Raw genomic sequence first — 17709 nt, 5'->3', positions numbered from 1 at the left:
GAGCAAAGCGGGGAGGATGAGTGACTGGCAGCTCCTCCAGCTCCGTGGTCAGAAAACCTTGAGGCCATTTTGAAGCCGAGGCATCGACAAGCGTGACGGCGATTCATCTTTCAAGTGTGATTGCGAGTCCAAGTCGCACCTGCCGATGCCCGGGTGACCAGGTGGAACACAATTTGCTGGCAAATGGGCCGGAAACCGCGCAGGGCAATTAAAAACCATTCGTCACGCCATGTCGGCCCGTTGCAAATACCTTCGGAAACGTAATCAATTAGGCAAATAAGGGCAAGGATGCGCTCGCGGACTCATGTTTACAACTCCGACATAATCCCACCATCCAACCTGAAGCTATAAATTCCAAGTGCGGACAGGAAGTGGCATGAAAAGCATGTGCAGAGAAGTAGCAAGGAAAGAGGAGAAGACATAAAACAAGGCCGGTGTCGGGAATGAGGCGTCATTTGATTCCCCTGCCTCGTCTGTCAAACACTTCTGGATCCGCCTCTCCGGTTAAATCGGCGCACATCTGATCATTTGGCTGAGCTACTTAAAATGCAAATTCCCGTAATCACCCGACACGCATCCTCACGCAGACCTCAGTTCGTGTCACCGAGCGAGCGAGAGAGAGAAAGAGTGGGGGGGTAGAAAAAAAGCACGTCTAATTATTGCACTACAGCCTAATCTGATGAGTGCCGTTATTTCACACGCGGCTAATTGGCTTCGGATGACACTCGAGCGAAAAGAGAGCGCCTCGTCGCATCACGCCTTCAGAATGGCGCTCAAATTGCAGGCCCAACGCTGTGCGCCACTCAAGTTGCAAGTGGTTATTTTCTATCGCTCGCCTATAACTCGATACGGTTTTTGTAAATGTCACTCACTCATGCGCTTCTGTTGCCACCTCCAAATCGCCGTTTCGGTTCATATTCTTCTATTTATTCCATCCATTATTATCCACATACTGAGGCAGACATGGTGGGAAATGAACCCCGGTGATACTAAAGTTGCATCCAAAACGATCAAATTAGATTTTGCGCGTATGGCTTTAAAAGGCAGGGTCTGGTCTGGTGAGTGACGTGGGCGTCAGCGAATGAATGTCGAGCTAGCTGTTGTCAGTTCGGGTTCGAGGATGGCAATTCATTGTTTGTCTTTCTTTGGGTGTTTGCGCTTTCTGCAGTCGCCGCCCTTGTGGAGGCTGCGGGCATGGCAGCTTGCCGCCTCCCGCCGCCGCCGCTGAGGAAGTCGCGCGTCATGCCGCCCCACGGCCACTCCCCAGGGGGCGTCGAGCTGCCCCCATCCGGACCCGGTGAGTGGAAGGAACTCAACGCTCTGATTGATCCCATCTATTATCCACAAAACGATACACGCGGAACAGACTGTTTTGACAGCTGTTAATGTTAGCATGCTCGGCGCGCGCGCGCACACACACACACACACACACACACACACACACACACACACACGCACACACACACACGCACACACACACACGCACACACACACACGCACACACACACAGACGCAGCCACACAAAGGATGAGGCCATTGAATTTACTGTGGCCGTGAGCACAATCCTTTCATGAAATGTCACATTACTCCACAGTGTGTACGAGTTTCTAGATGGCAAACAGCAGGGAGAAAATGGCCGAAAGGTTGTTTCTCATTTTAGTACCCGTCCCCCAAAACAAACATTTGTAGCAACATTTTACGGTTGCCGGTTCCCACAGCAATTTAGGAGCAATTAGGCGCTGTAATTAACGCTGATATTATTGCCTTGCCATAAGTCGCTCTCGCTCAATTCAATATACTTTTATTGGCGCGTGTGGATTTGTGCTCGTCTTCTTTGACTTGCCGCGGGATTGGCATGCACGCAGGCAGAGTCACTGAATGAGAGAGAAAAGCTCCAAATCTGTCATCTCATCAAAGGGCTCGAGTGTGCCAATATGTTCAATTACTCTGGGGATGAATGCTAGCGTCGTCAAGGATGTCGTTTTTCTTTTTTTTAATGCTATTTCCTGATTGGTGATGAGAGAATTTGGCAGATGCAGATAATTACGATAATGCTTTTTTTTCTTTTTTTTTTTTTTGTGAGTCAAAAGTTCAGAAAAAGATGACAATAGGAGAACGAGAAAGATGTTCAAGTTCATGTCGAAAAGGATAAACGTCCAGGTCCCACATCAATAACCAAGCTAGCATCTGAAGCTAGCTCAGGGACCTCCAATCCACCTACCATCCAGCTAACAAGCTAGCTAACGTCTAAGGCTAGCCGAAGAAGTGCCAAGCTAGCTAGAGCCTGAAGCTAGCTAGAGCCTGAAGCTAGCTGAGAGAGCTTTGATGTTGATTACTGTCAGAAAAGGCCAATTTTATGACATGGCGTACCCAAGGAAAAGGTCATTGAGTGCTAAACGAGACCATGAACCCAAACTAAAGTGTCGGGAGGCATATAGCGCAATGTGACACCTCTTTGGAAGTCACGAAGAGGAGGAATAATTAATAAAAAGCGGGATTTGCGCTGGATTTCAGAGCAATGCTAATCCAGTCTCCTCTCATCCCAGTGTCAGCAAGTGCAGCCTAAACCTCTACACCTTGTTCGGGTGTGTTCGTGTTGTGTGTGTGTGTAAGCGATTATTCCAGAGGTCTGGCAAGGGAGTACGGGGGTTAAACGGTGGGGCTTTCGACGCGAGCCGCAAACTTGTCTCACGGCACCTGTCTCGCTTGTTTTTAAGCATCAGTCAACGGCACCTCGGTTGCTATGGTGACGCGGTGTTACCTTGTCAGAGTTGAAATAATGCGGTGGAGCAGCTGGGGGCCTTAATGGTATTTTATATGCATGCCCGGGCCGCTTCATGTTTTATACCTTTCAAGCTAAGCCCCCAGTGTTGTGGGGGGGGGGGGGGATCAAATAAAAAGAAATAGAGTAGTCAGACAAATACACTGGCTGGCTGTTGTCCATATGCTGAAGAAATGATGCTTCGGTTTGCAGATGGGATCAGACTTGTATAGGCCTTTGACAAATTACACAGGGAAAATATCTAGAGAAAACGATGCGCCAAAGTGGTTGAAGGAGTCCAATTGAAAACCGCGCTCGACAACACGTGGGGCATTGATGACAATGGACAGCCCGCAAGTTAAATGAAGGACTTCAGGTCAGAGCGGGGGACAGCTGGTGGAGCTCGTAATCAGATAGCGGCGAGTGTGCGCCGCTCGCCATCGGAAAACAGCTCCGCCTGCGGGTAACGTGCAACCGGGTGACATCGTCCGGGTCCGGTGTCACCCAGAGGGGCCCCGTGGGATATTACATGTCAGACAGCTGCGTTGTCAAGGCGATGCGGACAAACGTTCCCGTGTTGACAACGCAATTAGGAAGCAGAACGTTGAAAGTTGTTGGCGAGCGACCAATCGGGACCCCTTAGCTACCTTTGGACCTTCAATCAGAGGGCGAAGGAAAGGCCCTCTCGAAGCAAAAGCAGAAGAATTGTAGCAGCTAAAATAAACCCAAACCGCCGCCACCTCCTCTTCCTCCTCCTCCACGAGAGCAGCTCAAACCTCTCATAAATGTTGAAAGTTAGGGAGGGAGAGTGGGAGGGAGCGACATGAGGAGAAGAGGCGAGGGAGGGAGGAACGAATGCTCGCATGGATGGACGGTGAAGAAAAAAAATTAAAATCCCCTTCGCGGAGAGACGATTTGCGCGCGATTTGACGTTACGTTGTGAGGAAAGGTTCCATCCCAAACAGAAAGATCCGCCTCCCCGTTGCGTAAGCGTCGCTCCGATACCTCTGAGCTCAACTGTCAGCTTAAATCTCCCGCAACGGCTTCTTAACCTGCAAAGGCAAAATCAAAGCCACTTGCACGGCAGGCATCCTTCTAAGATTCCCACTGAAGGATTTTCGCAAAATCCTCGAATATTCTACCCTGTCGTTCCATTTGTGAAGCCGAGTCCCTTTTTTGGGAGGATTTCGTTCACACGGTTACAGTTCATGATCAGGTTAGCCAAAAAAAGCTGCCTTGAGGAAGAACGGTTATCCCCGGGCTCTTATCGATCATTTTTGACGATAGTCGGCGTCTCTCCGGTGTGCTGAGGGAAATGCTGAGCGAAAAGACGAAGAAAGCAGACAAAGGTGGCAGATGGAAAAAGCATCGGGTAATTAGAATCACATTTTCCAGTGAGGAAAATGAATTCGCCAAATCGCGGTTTTGACATTTTGGGGACGATCGTTTTTCCATCCTCAATTTTCCATTCTAACTGGTCTTCGTTTGTCCACTTCTCCCCTGCAGTTTTCCTCTGCCTGCTGGTGGCGCTGCTCCAGCCGGCTTGTCCCTGCCCCCCGCCCTGTCTCTGCTCCTCGGACGGCCTGCTGGTGGACTGCGGGGGCCGCGGCCTTTCCTCACCGCCCACCCTGCACCTCCTGCCGGCGGGGAGTCGCTCCCTCCTTCTGGCCAACAACAAACTGGCCACGCTGGGCGTGTCGGACTTTGTTAACCACTCCTCTCTGGAGGTCAGCGCGATTGTCGTACGCTTTTCTTCCGATATGAATTTACGTCGCGTGTGTGAGCGTAGCACAATACGCTGATCCTGAAATATTGAGGCGAGGTCAAACTCGGGGGCACGTCTGATGTCGTTGCATCACATTGGCGTCTTTCAGGAGCTGGACCTCTCAAACAACTACCTGGACAATTTGCCGGCCGGATTATTCCGCGACATGAGCAATCTGAGCAAACTGAGCCTGCGCAACAACTCTCTGACAGGAATGGACAGAGATCTCTTTCAGGTCAGTACACCCCAACAAAATAGCCCCATTAAGTTTTGGAGTTGACGATTCGCTCCTGCATTTCGATTTGATTCAAACTGAATGAATCGAGAGCGGAGTGCGACTTTCCTTGGGAAGGACAAATCCATCATCAATCGACAGTTGACATTTGCCATCCGCGGAAGCAACAATCGCTGATCCGAGACTGGACTGCCGGAGTAAATCTGCTGGTCCTGTTGTTGTTGTTGTTGTTACAGGGTTTGGGGGGTCTCCAGAGTCTCGATCTTTCACTCAACGGCCTGGCGTCGGTTCCTTTGGGGCTCTTGGATGAGCTACAGGGTCTCAGGTAAACAAAACATCCGCGACAAAGGCACAGCGGTTACTTCCTGTTGATTGGTTCTAAAAAAAATGTCCTCGTTTAGGTGGCTGTCCCTGGCCGGTAATCGGCTTCACGGCTTGGAGAGGGCGGCGTTCGAGCCCCTCGGCGAAGGTCGCCATGGCGGCGTCGCCGCCTCCCGTGGATCGCGTTTCGTTCATGTCCGCGCGTTGTAATCAGCGCAGCTGTGCTCTCTCCTCATGCGTGAAAATCTGCATTCACCTCAGTGCCTCAAGGCCTCGGCTTGCGCCGCTAATGAAGCGACACCTCCTCTCCGCTCCATTATCCTCGCTGCTCCCGTCCGGCCCGTCTCACGGCCGAGATTGAGCGCCAACTGCTCGCGAATAACTCCGCAATCTGTTCTCGTCGAATCCGACGCAACCCCCCGCTGGGGTGTTTGGAGACAGAAACTGCTCTTGGGAGAATGTTTGGTCACAGAGCCTCGTCGAGTCAGTGGCCTCCTGGATGAGATGGAATCATGTTTGTCTGTCACCTAAAATTGTCATCTTGCCGTGGAAAATTAGTCACCCGGAGTTTTCTCTTCTCGTGAATCATCTAGGGGAAGAGCTCACTCGAGTCTATCTCCAAGTTCGCGTCGAGGGCGCAGGCAAACGGTGTGACTCATTCCGGTGTCGCTCTACCAAGCCCCCTTTCGCCCTCGCTTGCTGTCTCGTCCTCTTAGTCTCAATTAACGGGCCTCACAGGCACGAGGCGCTTCCTGAACGACCCCTCCTCTTGTCCCCCCCCCCGTCGCTTTCTCTCCTTCAGGCGGAAAGGTGGATGCGGTGGAGTGCACGCTACCCAAAGATCTGCGGGGGCGAGACATCCGCGGCGTTCCCGTGGAAATGTTCAACTATTGCCTCCAGCTGGAAGACGAGAACGGCGGAGGGGGAGGCGGAGGCGGAGGCGACGGATCCCGAGGAGGTCCTCCCTGCGGCAGGGGCGCCCCCAACCCCAGCGGGGCGCCGTCGATTTCCGGCGCCGATGACTCCTCTTCGCACACGGGAGGGGGCGGGGCCGGCGGCGGAGAGGCCCCGGCGGATTGCGTGCGCGCGCGCTACCGGCCCGTGAGCGTGCGACGGGCCATCGGCACGGTGGTGATCGCCGGCGTGGTGTGCGGGATCGTCTGCATCATGATGGTGGCGGCGGCCGCGTACGGCTGCATCTACGCCTCGCTGATGGCCAAGTACCAGCGAGAGCTGAAGAAGAGGCAGCCGCTCATGGGAGACAGCGAGGCGGACGCGGACGATCGGGAGGAGAAACAGATCTCCTCGGTGGCGTAGAGGGGCCGCCGACATGAAGGGGGTTTGTTTGGCAAAAAAAGGGCTCAAAAGAGGAGAACGGGTTTGAAAAGGATCAGCAACGAACGCCACCTTGGACTCTCCAAACGTCACCAATCCGTCTCCTTTTACTTCTTTCAAAGCCTTCCTCCCTACATTTATTTTTCTAGCCCTTCATCTCGCCTACTAACCACCTACCGATGCTGAACTTCGCACCAGAGAGAACAAGCTTTCATCTCATCCGCAGCACTCATCCAAGAGTTCGCCGGTGGAATCTTCAGGGAGTCTTTCAAGTGCGGTCTTGATCGGACCAATGCTCACATACAGTACAAGATGCGCTACGGAGCTCGAGAGGTCGAATTTCAAGACCCGGAAAACCTGACCCCCTGTCCCAGAGAAAGACTTTGGAGTCATCTCGTTCGCCGACGCTTGCGCGACGTCGTCTCAGAACAAAAAACACCGGGACCAGATTTCAGAACTTCCCAGCACTTTATCGCCCGAATCGGTTACCCGCCAAGGTTCCCCTTTTTCCTCCCCGTCTTTCTAAAACGATCTTTCCCGGAGGGATTAGAGCCAACAAGGGATTAAACAAAAATCAAAAAAAAAAAAAGATGCTGCTATTTTTTGCCACCCTCTCCCAACTCTTTATCTCTCCATTTATCTTTCCGTCCACTTGCTATAAATGGAAAGTCCTCCTGAAAGATTTCCACCTCCTTTTCTTTCCTCGCATCCACCGACAAATTCGCCTTACGGCCGAAAGAGAATTTGATTTGCATTCTGACTGAGTAAAATCTGATTTTATTGCATATTGCCCCAAGTGTAAATTGGCGTGTTATGATGCAGACACATTTGAACAACAGCGGTTACTACAGCGGTTACTACAGTGGACATCTTATCATGTGATTGGGTTCCAGGGTGCACGAAAATATTACAAATTCACAATGTTCGTTGTGTTTAGAACGCTTGTTCGGTTTCGTTTGGAGTATCGCTGTAATGTTTTGCTCATTAGTCGTGTTCATTTAATCGTGTCGAGTCAAGTTTCCATGAAAGACGAGAGTTTGGCCTACGTGTGGAATAGTGCAAAAGTCCTTGTGGGGTTGGGGGGTGGGGGGGTTCTCACCAAAACCACATCAACGTGAGGCTAAACTCTTTTCTGTCAACGTCGAAACTTTACACGTCCCCCCCCCCAACCCGCGGGTCTCGTGCTGTTGGTAGCTAACGATCTTAGCTAGCTGAATCCTGTTCTTATAACCCGCGTGTGTACAGAATAATAAAATATAGTTTGATACATATACTGTAACGTCACAACTGGAGGGGTTGGGGATCAGGGGGGGGACCTCAAGACTGGCCAGCCTCAAGACTGGCCAGCATTTGGCGGTGTGATGTGCGTTATGACGATGACAGTATGCATTGATGGAAATAAAAACATATCACACTCTATTACAAGGCGTGACGAGAGCAGCACTGTGTCTATTTACGGTCTGTTGGAGCACGCGCGCACGCACGCGCACGCACACGATTTCCAGCAGAGGGTCAAAGAATCTAATCAAATAAGATGGAGTGAACACACCACAGGGGCAAAGCAGAGGATGAATCAGTGGCTCTGTGTGCGTACTAATCCTTATCTTGTTCTTCACGCCTCAATCCCTTCGAACACCCCCCGCCTCCCCCCTTCTCATCAACTCTGTCCTTCTCATCTCCTCTCGCGCTTATCTGGTGTCCATTTATCTTCCTGACACATCTTTTCTCATCGCACGGAGCGTTTTTCACCTTGCTTTTTCTCCCATCCTGGGACGCCCTTTTTTTGGCTAACCTTCATTGTCATCTGTCACCGCTCTTTTCCCGGTGGCGCGGTGACAGATAGTTCAGATAGATACATGAATAGAGGTAGGGCAAATATGGGAATGGATGATCGGGGAGATTTCATGGCCGCAAGAACATGACAACAAACTCAAAATTGTACTCACGAGTCAGAACTAGATGTTTGTATCTAGACAAACACCGCTCTCTAGTGGTTAGAGGTGGTATTGCAACTAAGAACGGAAACGTGACTGGGGCGGACTTTTAACCGCCTGGCGATGTTGCCACAATTCCCTTGAAAAAGTAGCTTAGTTACTGATGACGTGCTTTAAAAAGTAACTGTCACTTTACTGATGACTTTTTTTTTTTTTTAAAGGAACTGAGGTCGATTACGCGTTCATTTCATGAATAATTCATCCAGCCTCTAATAAATCAAACCGTGCGTTATCAACCTGGAGGTTGCCGAGGCACTTCATCATTCAAAAGAGGTGACGCCGCCCTACCTCCAGCGATGGCGGTCTTCTTGCCCACAGTCACAGTGGCGGCAGTGGTCGCGATCACGATCCTCCCGGCTAGAAGAGGAGTGGCACACGATGAGAGAGCGAAATTGTCAATCATGAGATCTAACACAAAAAAAAAAAAAAAAATCTAATAAACGGCACCCACGAAGCTCTTAAAGTGTCTCGTGTGTATTGGGTGTCCCTAATATTGTGGTTGGTGAGTGCAGGATCGATGCATTGCAAACTGCACATGCACACATGCACGACAGGTGGGTTGTTGAATTTCAAGGATGCTTACATGTGTCTGAGACGAAACGTCATTTTTTTTATATGTGTCAACCATTTCAGAATGACTAATAGAAGAGAGGAGTTCGGTATGTGCCCAATGGAGAAGAAACGAGAATTTGGGATGAAGAAACAGAAAAAGGATGCTGGTAAATGGTTGAGGACACCCAAGCGGCAGCATGCCAAGTAACAGTTTTCCTCTACCCTCCTCCTCCTCCTCCCCATGTACTCCCCCTCCCTGCTCCGCTTGCTGCATCGCCTCCTCTGCGCTCAAGGTGGCGCTATAGTCCGCCTCATAGTCCCTAAACACGTCTGAACACAACAAATTGGCATGTGACGACAGCCGGGTTCGAGACTCTCCTACATCAATGGGGGTTAAGGGTTAGTACGATGTGCTCAGAAGTGCATTTTAGAACGGTGACAAGTGCATTCAGAACGTGAATGATGGAAATCTACCTCTGGTCTCCTGTCGGGGCATGTAGTAGAGGAACTTTCCGGCAGGGTACTCGGCCGCCCTGCGGAACCACAGTGGGAAGTGGTCCAGGGTGAACATGTTCTCCTTGTCCGTGGATGTCAGGAACGACCTGGAAGTGGCGTGACAAAGAGAAATGGAGCCGCTCTTACTGTCCGCAAGGGGGTCATCTTGCACGTGTTGTATTATTTCTCACATGCCAACTCGCTTTTCGATGCCAGTGTAACGCTGGAATCTCATCAGGCCGGAGCGCGTGCCCAGGAAAGCCGTTTCGATGCCGTCATCCATACTGTGAGACATAAAGGCAAATTGGCACTCGTTTCGCTTTTAATCCAATGAACATTGAAGGCTGCGCTCGTAGGTGATTATTCACCCAGATGGGTTGAGCATGAGGGCAGTCCAGTAAGCTTCCATGGGAGCTGTCACCACGGCGTCAAACAAGGTTTGCTGTATGAGCTGCATGTCACCTGCAGAGGAATAAAAACGCAATTTGACTTCGTTCCCACAGTGCGTGCCGACACCGAGCAACCAAATCCAGACTAACACTCAAGATCCGGTTCTTTGCCTGTCAGGTACCGAACCACGGCCTGCAGCTGGCTCAGTTTACGATGCGCTGGGTCGATGTCGGTCTCACAGTAGGTCCTGCAAGGTTGTGGATGGTGTTCAAATTAGCAGTAGCAATTAAAAAAAAAAAAAAAAATCAGTCTGACTCACCATTCACTGGCTATGGTCAAATCGGGAGCCAGCAAATCATGAAGGCCTGGGGAAGAATGCAACATTGAGTATGAACTTGTGTCGAAACAGAGAGGAAGTACAGAAAAACAGACCCACCTTCTTCAACAGAGACATTTCCAATGAATATATACTGCCCATGTCCTCTTGTCAGCACTATACCAAGACTAACAGACAGGAAGACAAATACACACAAGTGAGTGCGAAACAAATGCTGAAATATTTAGAGAACTGCGCGCAAAAAAAAAAAACCTGAAAGGTGTCTCGTTGATGCTGGTGAAGAAGTAATCATTCTTGAGGAACATCACTCGTTTCTGTTGAGAGCCAGAACAAAAAAAAAAAGTGGTTGAGGACTACAGTGAATTGGCAAAGCCAATTAAGCGGGACGCAGCCCCGCCTAGTGGCGATATAGGTCAATGACAGCTTCATTGTACTCAACTCCCTTATCCACTGAGGTCCTCGAATCTAAGGACAAGGTACCGGTTTCTCCTTTGACCATGGCCGTCCTGAGCTGAAATATCAAAATTATGATGTAACCTGACAAGGAAGATGAAGAGTTTGCAATGTTTGAACGCGTGGGGCTCACCTTCTCCTCAGTGTCTTCCCATTCCACCTCGGACAAGTCGACGCTGTTGTAGTTGGGTTTGGGCTTCAGCTTTTTCCCTTCCTTGTACTGCCACATGCAAACGGATTGTTCAGTTGAACTGCTTTATAAGTCAATTAACGTTTGGGTGGTTCATTTTTTTTTTTTACCAGAGGACGGAGATCCGGATGAGACAAGATGTAGCCATTGTTTGTGATGAGGTAGGCATAACCGTGGACACCCAGCTGAAGAGATAAGATTGAGACAAATCAATCCAGTGTCATTGTTGAAATAAAAGAAGAAGCGTGTGTAAATGATGGCGATTTAACCTTGTATCTTGGAGCTAATCTCATCAATTCTTTCAGGGCCACGTCAGTTCCGACAACGCCAAGCAAAATTCCATGAGACAGCTACCAAAAAAAAAAATAGTCATAGTCACACATTTTAGCGTTTAATAAAGCTTTTACAAAGGATTAAAAAGTGGAAAGAACAATCCTTACCGTCTCTTTTTTCTTGCTGAAAACAGGCATTGCAACTGACGTCATCAGAAGCAAACTCTGGGCTTGACTGTTAAACAGCTGTGAAAGTGACAAAGATCAACTAAGCACGAGCTAAATTAAGAACCAATCCCTGGTAAGAAAATTCAAGGTTGACCGAAGTGAAAAAAAATAATAGCAATGTTAAATTTTGGGGTCTTTTGTGGCACTAAAACATCAGGAAAGAGTAAACTAAAAACAAGGTAGGTTGAGATGGACTAGCTAACCAAAGGGGGAGGTGCTACTACCCAAAAGGTCGTGCTATGCTAATGTACAATTTCACAATTAATACTGAAGCATGTTTGATTACCTCTTTAGTGGAAGGTAACTGGGGTGAAAACATTTGTGGGAAAATGGCGTTAAATGGCTTCTAAAAAATCTTTTGGAAAATTCCCCTTAGTCGTGACATTCGAAAGTGCTACTGCTAAAAAAATTAATAAAGTTATGACGTACCACGCTGTCCATGTAGGCTTCCGTCCAGATGATGTCATGGTCATGGTTGATGACCATTGGTCGGCTGAGAACGTGCAGATACTCCATGACGTTTTCTTGGACGTCAGCCAGTGTGGAAATATGTGTGTAATAGCCTGCAATGTTCACATTCAGGTGGAATATTTATTTTATTTTTTTATAGCGAGTGCTCTGTTTTGGTTTTGGCAACATGTTCCCTGTGTTCAATGCACTAATCAGACATCAGAACAAAAATAATCCCCGAAAGGCTGAGCTGTTCTTGGCTTATTCCAATGAAACACGATGACGTCAATTAGATACCTGCGGTGATGTTGCCAAGAGCTTGAGCTTTTTTTTTTATTTGTTTTGTTGGGTTATTTTGGAAGCACTGATAGCATCCAATGTTGACACAAACTGCCAGTAGGGAATAAAGTGATTATTTCCCGCTGCATAATCGCATGTAATCCACAAGAGGGCAGCAAAACGATCACTGCTTTCTCACCCCCAATTTTATACTCTCAAAATTTTAAGAATAAATTTGTCGTATTTGCAGACTATCATATTAAACATTGAGATTCAATAATGGGGAGTTATTACTGTCAGACAACAAACGATTAATCTCGATATTACATTATTACCTTTTCTGAGCGGCCTTAATAGAATTCACCTTTCGGATCATTCATTAATTTCCCCTTACCCTTATTATTGCAGGCAATCCATTTGACATTTTCCGCGAATGTCATTTCACGTCCGATGAGATATGTGAAGACTCGAACCTGTGTGAGTGACGGTGAGTTGCAAGCAGAAGCATGTCAACAGCAATTTTCTCAATCCTATGACGCGTTCTACTACTTGTGCGCTTGTGGCGTGCGTCATACCCGCCGTTCCGGCCAGTTGAACTCTTCAAAAACATCCTGGAAGTCCTCCATAGCGCCGTCTGTAATCAGCATGATGGCCTGGTTGCACAGACTGCCCTGACCCACCGCCGCAGCCTGACGACACGGGCGCCATACGCGTTTTCCTCCTCAAATTCATGCATTTCAACAACTGCCGTCTGTCACCATTGTGTGCCAAACCTCGTTGAGGATCTTGAATGACTCTTTCATCGCCTTCTTCACTTTGCCTTCTCCTTTGACGTGCAGCCCGTCGATCAGGAGCTTGAAGTGCTGCGCGGCGGACACCAAACGTCAGCTTTGCATTGTGGGTCGTGAACAAAATTGGAGGTGAAACAGAAAGCGTGTTTGTGTGTGACGGTGGGGGGGGGAAAGGGCACGGGAGGGATTAGCGCGGCTCCCTGGCACACTGACTAATTACAACATGGCCAGTACAACACTACTACAGATAATCTGGATTAAATACACTGTACAACCCAAAATACAGGAGATTTGCAAACGACATTTTTTTTGGGGGGGGGGGATGACTGAAAATTCCAACACATGAATCCAATCATATATATACTCCAGAAAATGTGCGTGAGCTGCCATATAAGTATGTCGAGCAACATCTGGAAGCCCCTTTTTTTCGCGGCATTCGGCCAATCACGCGTTGGCCTGGCCGGTCATGTGACGCGCTTCAAATTGTCAGCAGCCCCTCGACCTCACCTGATCTCTTATGTTGTTTATACTTGGCGCTAGAAAGTAGGGCATGCATCCAGCGTGTAACACGAGCACGCACGCACACACACACACACACACACACACATATGGTCGGGCTTTGTGGAATAATAACAACAAGAGAGCAGATGAGCGGAACAACAATGCGATGAGCTGTAGCGGCGAAGTCCGAGTATCAAACAAACAAAAAAAAAAAGGATCATGCCAGACAGGAAGCTCGAAGAGACAGGAAGTTCTCACAAACAACAGCTTGGTAAGTCGAGCGATGAGCCGTGTGTGCGCTTTTCCTCCTTACCTCTCTGTTATCCAGATCGGCTTGGACCAGAATTCCCTTGAAGCACGGTTCCAAGTATCGAACGTAGTCGCTGTACTAAAGGGGAAGCAAAAAAAAAATAAAAAACGATGGCGGTTAATATTGTCGGAACCTCATTGAATTAAAATAATAATATCGGAGACGCCGCCTTACAGCGATGATGTTGACAAAGTCATTCTCTCCCAGCGTGTCCAGGATTGTGTTGATGGTGTGCTTGGCGATGGTGAGCCGGAGCCCCTTCATGCTGCCGCTCACATCCACCACAATGACGACGTCTTTCGGGGAGGTGGCCGCTTGGATATACCTGAAGGAGGAATCCAAAGGCGGCGGCGTATTCGAAAAATGCCAGAACGGAAACGCAGACTCATCCAGTTTAATTACGAACTCGTGGACGTGAATGAGATTCCTCCTCCCCTTCGCCGGGGCAGCTGCTGCCACAGGCAACTTTCCAGACCCCTTAATCTGTTTGTTTGACTTCCCATTTCCTGGAGGTTATGTCCGAGGGACCAGACGGCGTTCCTGGAACTGATTTGATTTTCTCTTACGGGTCACGGACTGCGGGGGTCAATCAGATTTGAACTATGGGGGCTACTATACGCGATTTGCTGTTACTTTGTGTCATCGTGGTTGTATTTTCCAACAAATACAAACATTGTGGTCGTCTGCCAGCAAGACTATAAAGTTGAACTCGAGCCTCACCAGTTCCTGTTCCTGCAATCGAAGGTGACGACCCCGTTCTCGTCCGGGGTCCACTGGATCCCTGGGCATCGGAAAAGAGAGCAAAGCCGTCAGCAAACTTGCCGTTTGGTCGGACAGATTGATCGGCGAAATTGAGGTAGGGATGGATGAGGAGGCACGTTCTGCACATGTTAATTACATGCTAATTACATTCGCCCCGCGCTGAATCATCACCGGGCGTCCTACAATTGCTCGCTAAGGTTTCCGCGTTTCCGCTTCGGTGTGTGAAATCTCATCCTTCCCAAAAAAGTGTTGCGCGGTACCCGGGTACAGTCTGAAGAAGCCGGAGGAGCTGCCAAAGTACTGCCAGGTGAGGGTGGGGTCCTTCTGGAAGTTGTCCATAAAGACGTCGTTGAGAGCCTCCGACATGTATGCACCGTTGAGGATGTCTGTATCTAGAATTTAAAAAAAAAACAAAAAAGTATGAGACTCCAAATTTGTGTGACTCATGTGCCTGGGGGCTCACCTCTGTTGTAGACGTTGGTGGGCACTTGGATGTTACTCTGCTGCGTGTTGACCGGCAGTTTGCTGAAGTGTTCGTTCTTCTCCAGCGGGAAGTCCCCTCCAAGCGGCAGTGGGTTGCCGTCCTCGTCCACCGTGTTGATCAGCATCGAGTTGTAGTACTCAAACTTCGGAAAGGACACCTCAAGGTCATTTCGGAACCGTCCACATCCAGATTACCGGCGCGCTCGATTTACCTCCAGTGTGTCGTTGTACTCATGATAAAGATCAGCATCCTCGGCTGCTTCCGCTAACCTCTAACACCCCCCCACAAAAAAATGTCCAGGGTGCATGAAAAGGGTTAAATGTCATCTCAAAAGAAAGTTCTCCTGTACTTTTCAATACCTTCACGGATTTCATCTTCCTCCCAAGCATCTTCTCCATCTCCTCCGCAAACGTCTTGACCAGCTCCTCGCCGTCGACCTCCTCCATCTTCAACCCGCCCTCCACGTCTTTATATTTCTTTACGGGGTGTGAAAGGCAAGAAGGAAAAAAAAATTACGATGGTGCAAAAAAAATAAAAATAAAAATAAGTGTTTTACTGTCGTCTTACTTTTTGCAGTAATTCAGCTCCGGAGTATTTGGCGGAGAGGGACGCAATCTCTTTGCCGAATGATTCGGCCCACTTCTGCACGCTGAGCGCAAAGCAAAAGACACGAGGCACAAAATGTTCAAAAAAAAAAAAAAAGGTGTCGCGAATTGTCGATTTTGCTTTTCTTGCGTCAGAACCGTGCGAGGCGTAGTATTAAAGGTTGTGACCTTTTCGTGTCCGAGGTCACGCTTCAGCGATAGATTAAAAGAGATTACCGTTGAAGGTGACGGTCAACAGTCAGGTTGGCGATTTATTTGCTGCTCAGTCATGTTATTTTTATTTTTTATTTTTTTTTGGTGGTGGGGGGGGGGGTGTGGTAATTCTGGCAAACAAATCCTGCGCGTGAGGACCAGACAGGATGCGACAGATGGTTGGACCAATGGGGAGTCGCCCCACACGCCGCAGCGCTAAAGTTTGTCACCGCTCGGACCCGCTGGCGTCATTTCATGATGGTGATGTGTTTTTTTCCCCCAAAAAATAAGAATCATTCATGCGCATGGATTCATCAGAAATGCGAGAATGAGATGAGTAAAAATAGCGCAGCCAATGAAGGGAGCGGGGAGTTGATTTTAAAAACCCGAAAGACTTCAATTGACATCACAATGATCATATTTATGGAATGAATATCACACGTGTAGCAACGTTGCTGAATAATTTCTGTTTCGAATATTCTGAAGCTCTTGTGAGGGTGAATGAAGGAAAGAAAATATGACCAACGTTACGAAGTAGGCCAGTTTGAGTGAGGTGATGGCTGCTCACATCTCCGGTGAGATCTTCATCTGGCCGTCGACCGTCAGCCACAGCGAGCAGCACAGAATAATCCACGGGAGCATCGTCAGCCTCGTTCGCCGTGGCCCATTTCTCTGCCGCTGTCCGGCATCGCCGGCGTTTGTCTCCATCTCTGAAGACACAAAATTTCTCGGCAGGTAAGAAGCCAACGACTCAAAACTTCTTCTCGGCGAGTGACGAAATACGAAAGTTGCCAACTTGCCTTCTTGGAAGAAGCCCTCTCTACAAAACAGCTCGGATCCAAAACATCAGTTCCGCTCAAATCCGGAGAGCCAGAACAGGTGCGACGAACACAAAACGATCCACGGTGTGACACGCAGACGGCCGCCAAAAGGTCCCAAACCTTCTCGGGAGCTGCAAAAGAGACATCCGTGACATCATCGCCCCCCAAAAAACGTCCATATGAATGAAAAAAATAATCCCATAATATTCTCGATGAGGTCACATCTCAGCACACAACTCTTCCTATCATTCCATCACTTTTCTGTTCTCTTCTTCCACAAACATTTTTTTTTTAACCCCACATCCTGATGGGGTCCAAAAATCAATGAGCAAGAGAAATGAAAACAGTCTGGGATGGAGTGATGGAGGAATGGAGGGAGGACTGTTGGGACTTCCTCTCTCTTGCTCCTCACAACCAGTTTATACCATAATCCAGGCAGGATTAAACCCCTCCTCCCTCCATCCATGCCCCCCCCCTCACTGTCTCACTCTTAACACGATCTCTCATTTCTTCCTGCCTTCCCTCCCTCACTTCCATATTATTCCCTGACTTGGAATTGGCCATTGGAGACTGAAATAAATAGGAAATGGTGGCATTTTACATTTTAATGGCTGCTGTGGATTATTTTCCAGTCGTACACGGGTTTTAGGAGTGTGCCACCTTGTATTTTGTGGAGCTTTAACAGATACCAACGTGGAATTTAAACAAACAGGGACGCCTAGTGACCTCATCCGGTACTGCAGCGTGAGTCCGAACTCATCCAAACACAAACAGTCCAATCTCAACAAATCAAGCCCCAATTTGCACGGAAAGTGCTAAAAAACATTCATTTAAGAGGCGAGTTTTGCGCACATGCGTCTAACATCTGCTGGCAAATGCGCGACAAGAATACACGGCTAAGCACAAAGCAATAATGCTGCAGAAAGTGCAGAGGGCTTAGATTAATAACACTTAAAAGACCGCGTGCACTCTCACGCGGAAATGTACACACCAGCCGTGTGGAACAGCTGTGGTGTATTCCTCCTCCCCCACTGACCCAAATCCCTCACGGTGGAGATGAACACTTTCCTCCTCCTTTCAACACAAAAAGAAGATTTTTAGCAATACTGAATAATTAACCACACCAGCGAAATGATCCCTCTCCCCCAAATAGAGCATTTTAAATTCATGATTAAGCTTTCTGTAA

General features: G+C 48.6%; 1 protein-coding gene across 2 annotated transcripts in view; it reads right to left on the bottom strand.

The window, feature by feature from the left end:
* The window catches only part of cacna2d4a (calcium channel, voltage-dependent, alpha 2/delta subunit 4a), a 29500-nt gene extending 11909 nt beyond the window's left edge, over window positions 1–17591 (bottom strand). The window contains exons 1-28 of one of the 2 annotated variants that reach the window (XM_019876988.1): window positions 17515–17591; window positions 16503–16654; window positions 16271–16412; window positions 15473–15554; window positions 15265–15381; window positions 15117–15176; window positions 14885–15047; window positions 14682–14813; window positions 14380–14440; window positions 13834–13984; window positions 13663–13737; window positions 12831–12920; window positions 12633–12746; window positions 12452–12530; window positions 11758–11891; window positions 11269–11346; window positions 11098–11178; window positions 10939–11013; window positions 10772–10858; window positions 10625–10696; window positions 10438–10499; window positions 10285–10352; window positions 10168–10213; window positions 9998–10095; window positions 9827–9920; window positions 9650–9742; window positions 9438–9565; window positions 8700–8768 (exon numbers count right to left, since the gene is read on the bottom strand). In XM_019876988.1, coding sequence (XP_019732547.1) covers window positions 8700–8768; window positions 9438–9565; window positions 9650–9742; window positions 9827–9920; window positions 9998–10095; window positions 10168–10213; window positions 10285–10352; window positions 10438–10499; window positions 10625–10696; window positions 10772–10858; window positions 10939–11013; window positions 11098–11178; window positions 11269–11346; window positions 11758–11891; window positions 12452–12530; window positions 12633–12746; window positions 12831–12920; window positions 13663–13737; window positions 13834–13984; window positions 14380–14440; window positions 14682–14813; window positions 14885–15047; window positions 15117–15176; window positions 15265–15381; window positions 15473–15554; window positions 16271–16410 — 2449 coding nt within the window. In that variant the 5' untranslated portion in view covers window positions 16411–16412; window positions 16503–16654; window positions 17515–17591. Of the gene's footprint in view, window positions 1–8699; window positions 8769–9437; window positions 9566–9649; window positions 9743–9826; window positions 9921–9997; window positions 10096–10167; window positions 10214–10284; window positions 10353–10437; window positions 10500–10624; window positions 10697–10771; window positions 10859–10938; window positions 11014–11097; window positions 11179–11268; window positions 11347–11757; window positions 11892–12451; window positions 12531–12632; window positions 12747–12830; window positions 12921–13662; window positions 13738–13833; window positions 13985–14379; window positions 14441–14681; window positions 14814–14884; window positions 15048–15116; window positions 15177–15264; window positions 15382–15472; window positions 15555–16270; window positions 16413–16502; window positions 17098–17514 lie in introns of those variants that run through there. The other variant, XM_019876987.1, reaches the window with a different exon arrangement.
* Window positions 17592–17709: the final 118 nt, after the last annotated feature.

The sequence above is a fragment of the Hippocampus comes genome, unplaced genomic scaffold (assembly GCF_001891065.2).
Source record: "Hippocampus comes isolate QL1 unplaced genomic scaffold, H_comes_QL1_v1.1 scaffold127, whole genome shotgun sequence".
Classification (NCBI taxonomy): Eukaryota; Metazoa; Chordata; class Actinopteri; order Syngnathiformes; family Syngnathidae; genus Hippocampus; species Hippocampus comes.
This window is presented reverse-complemented; position numbering and strand designations above follow the sequence as displayed.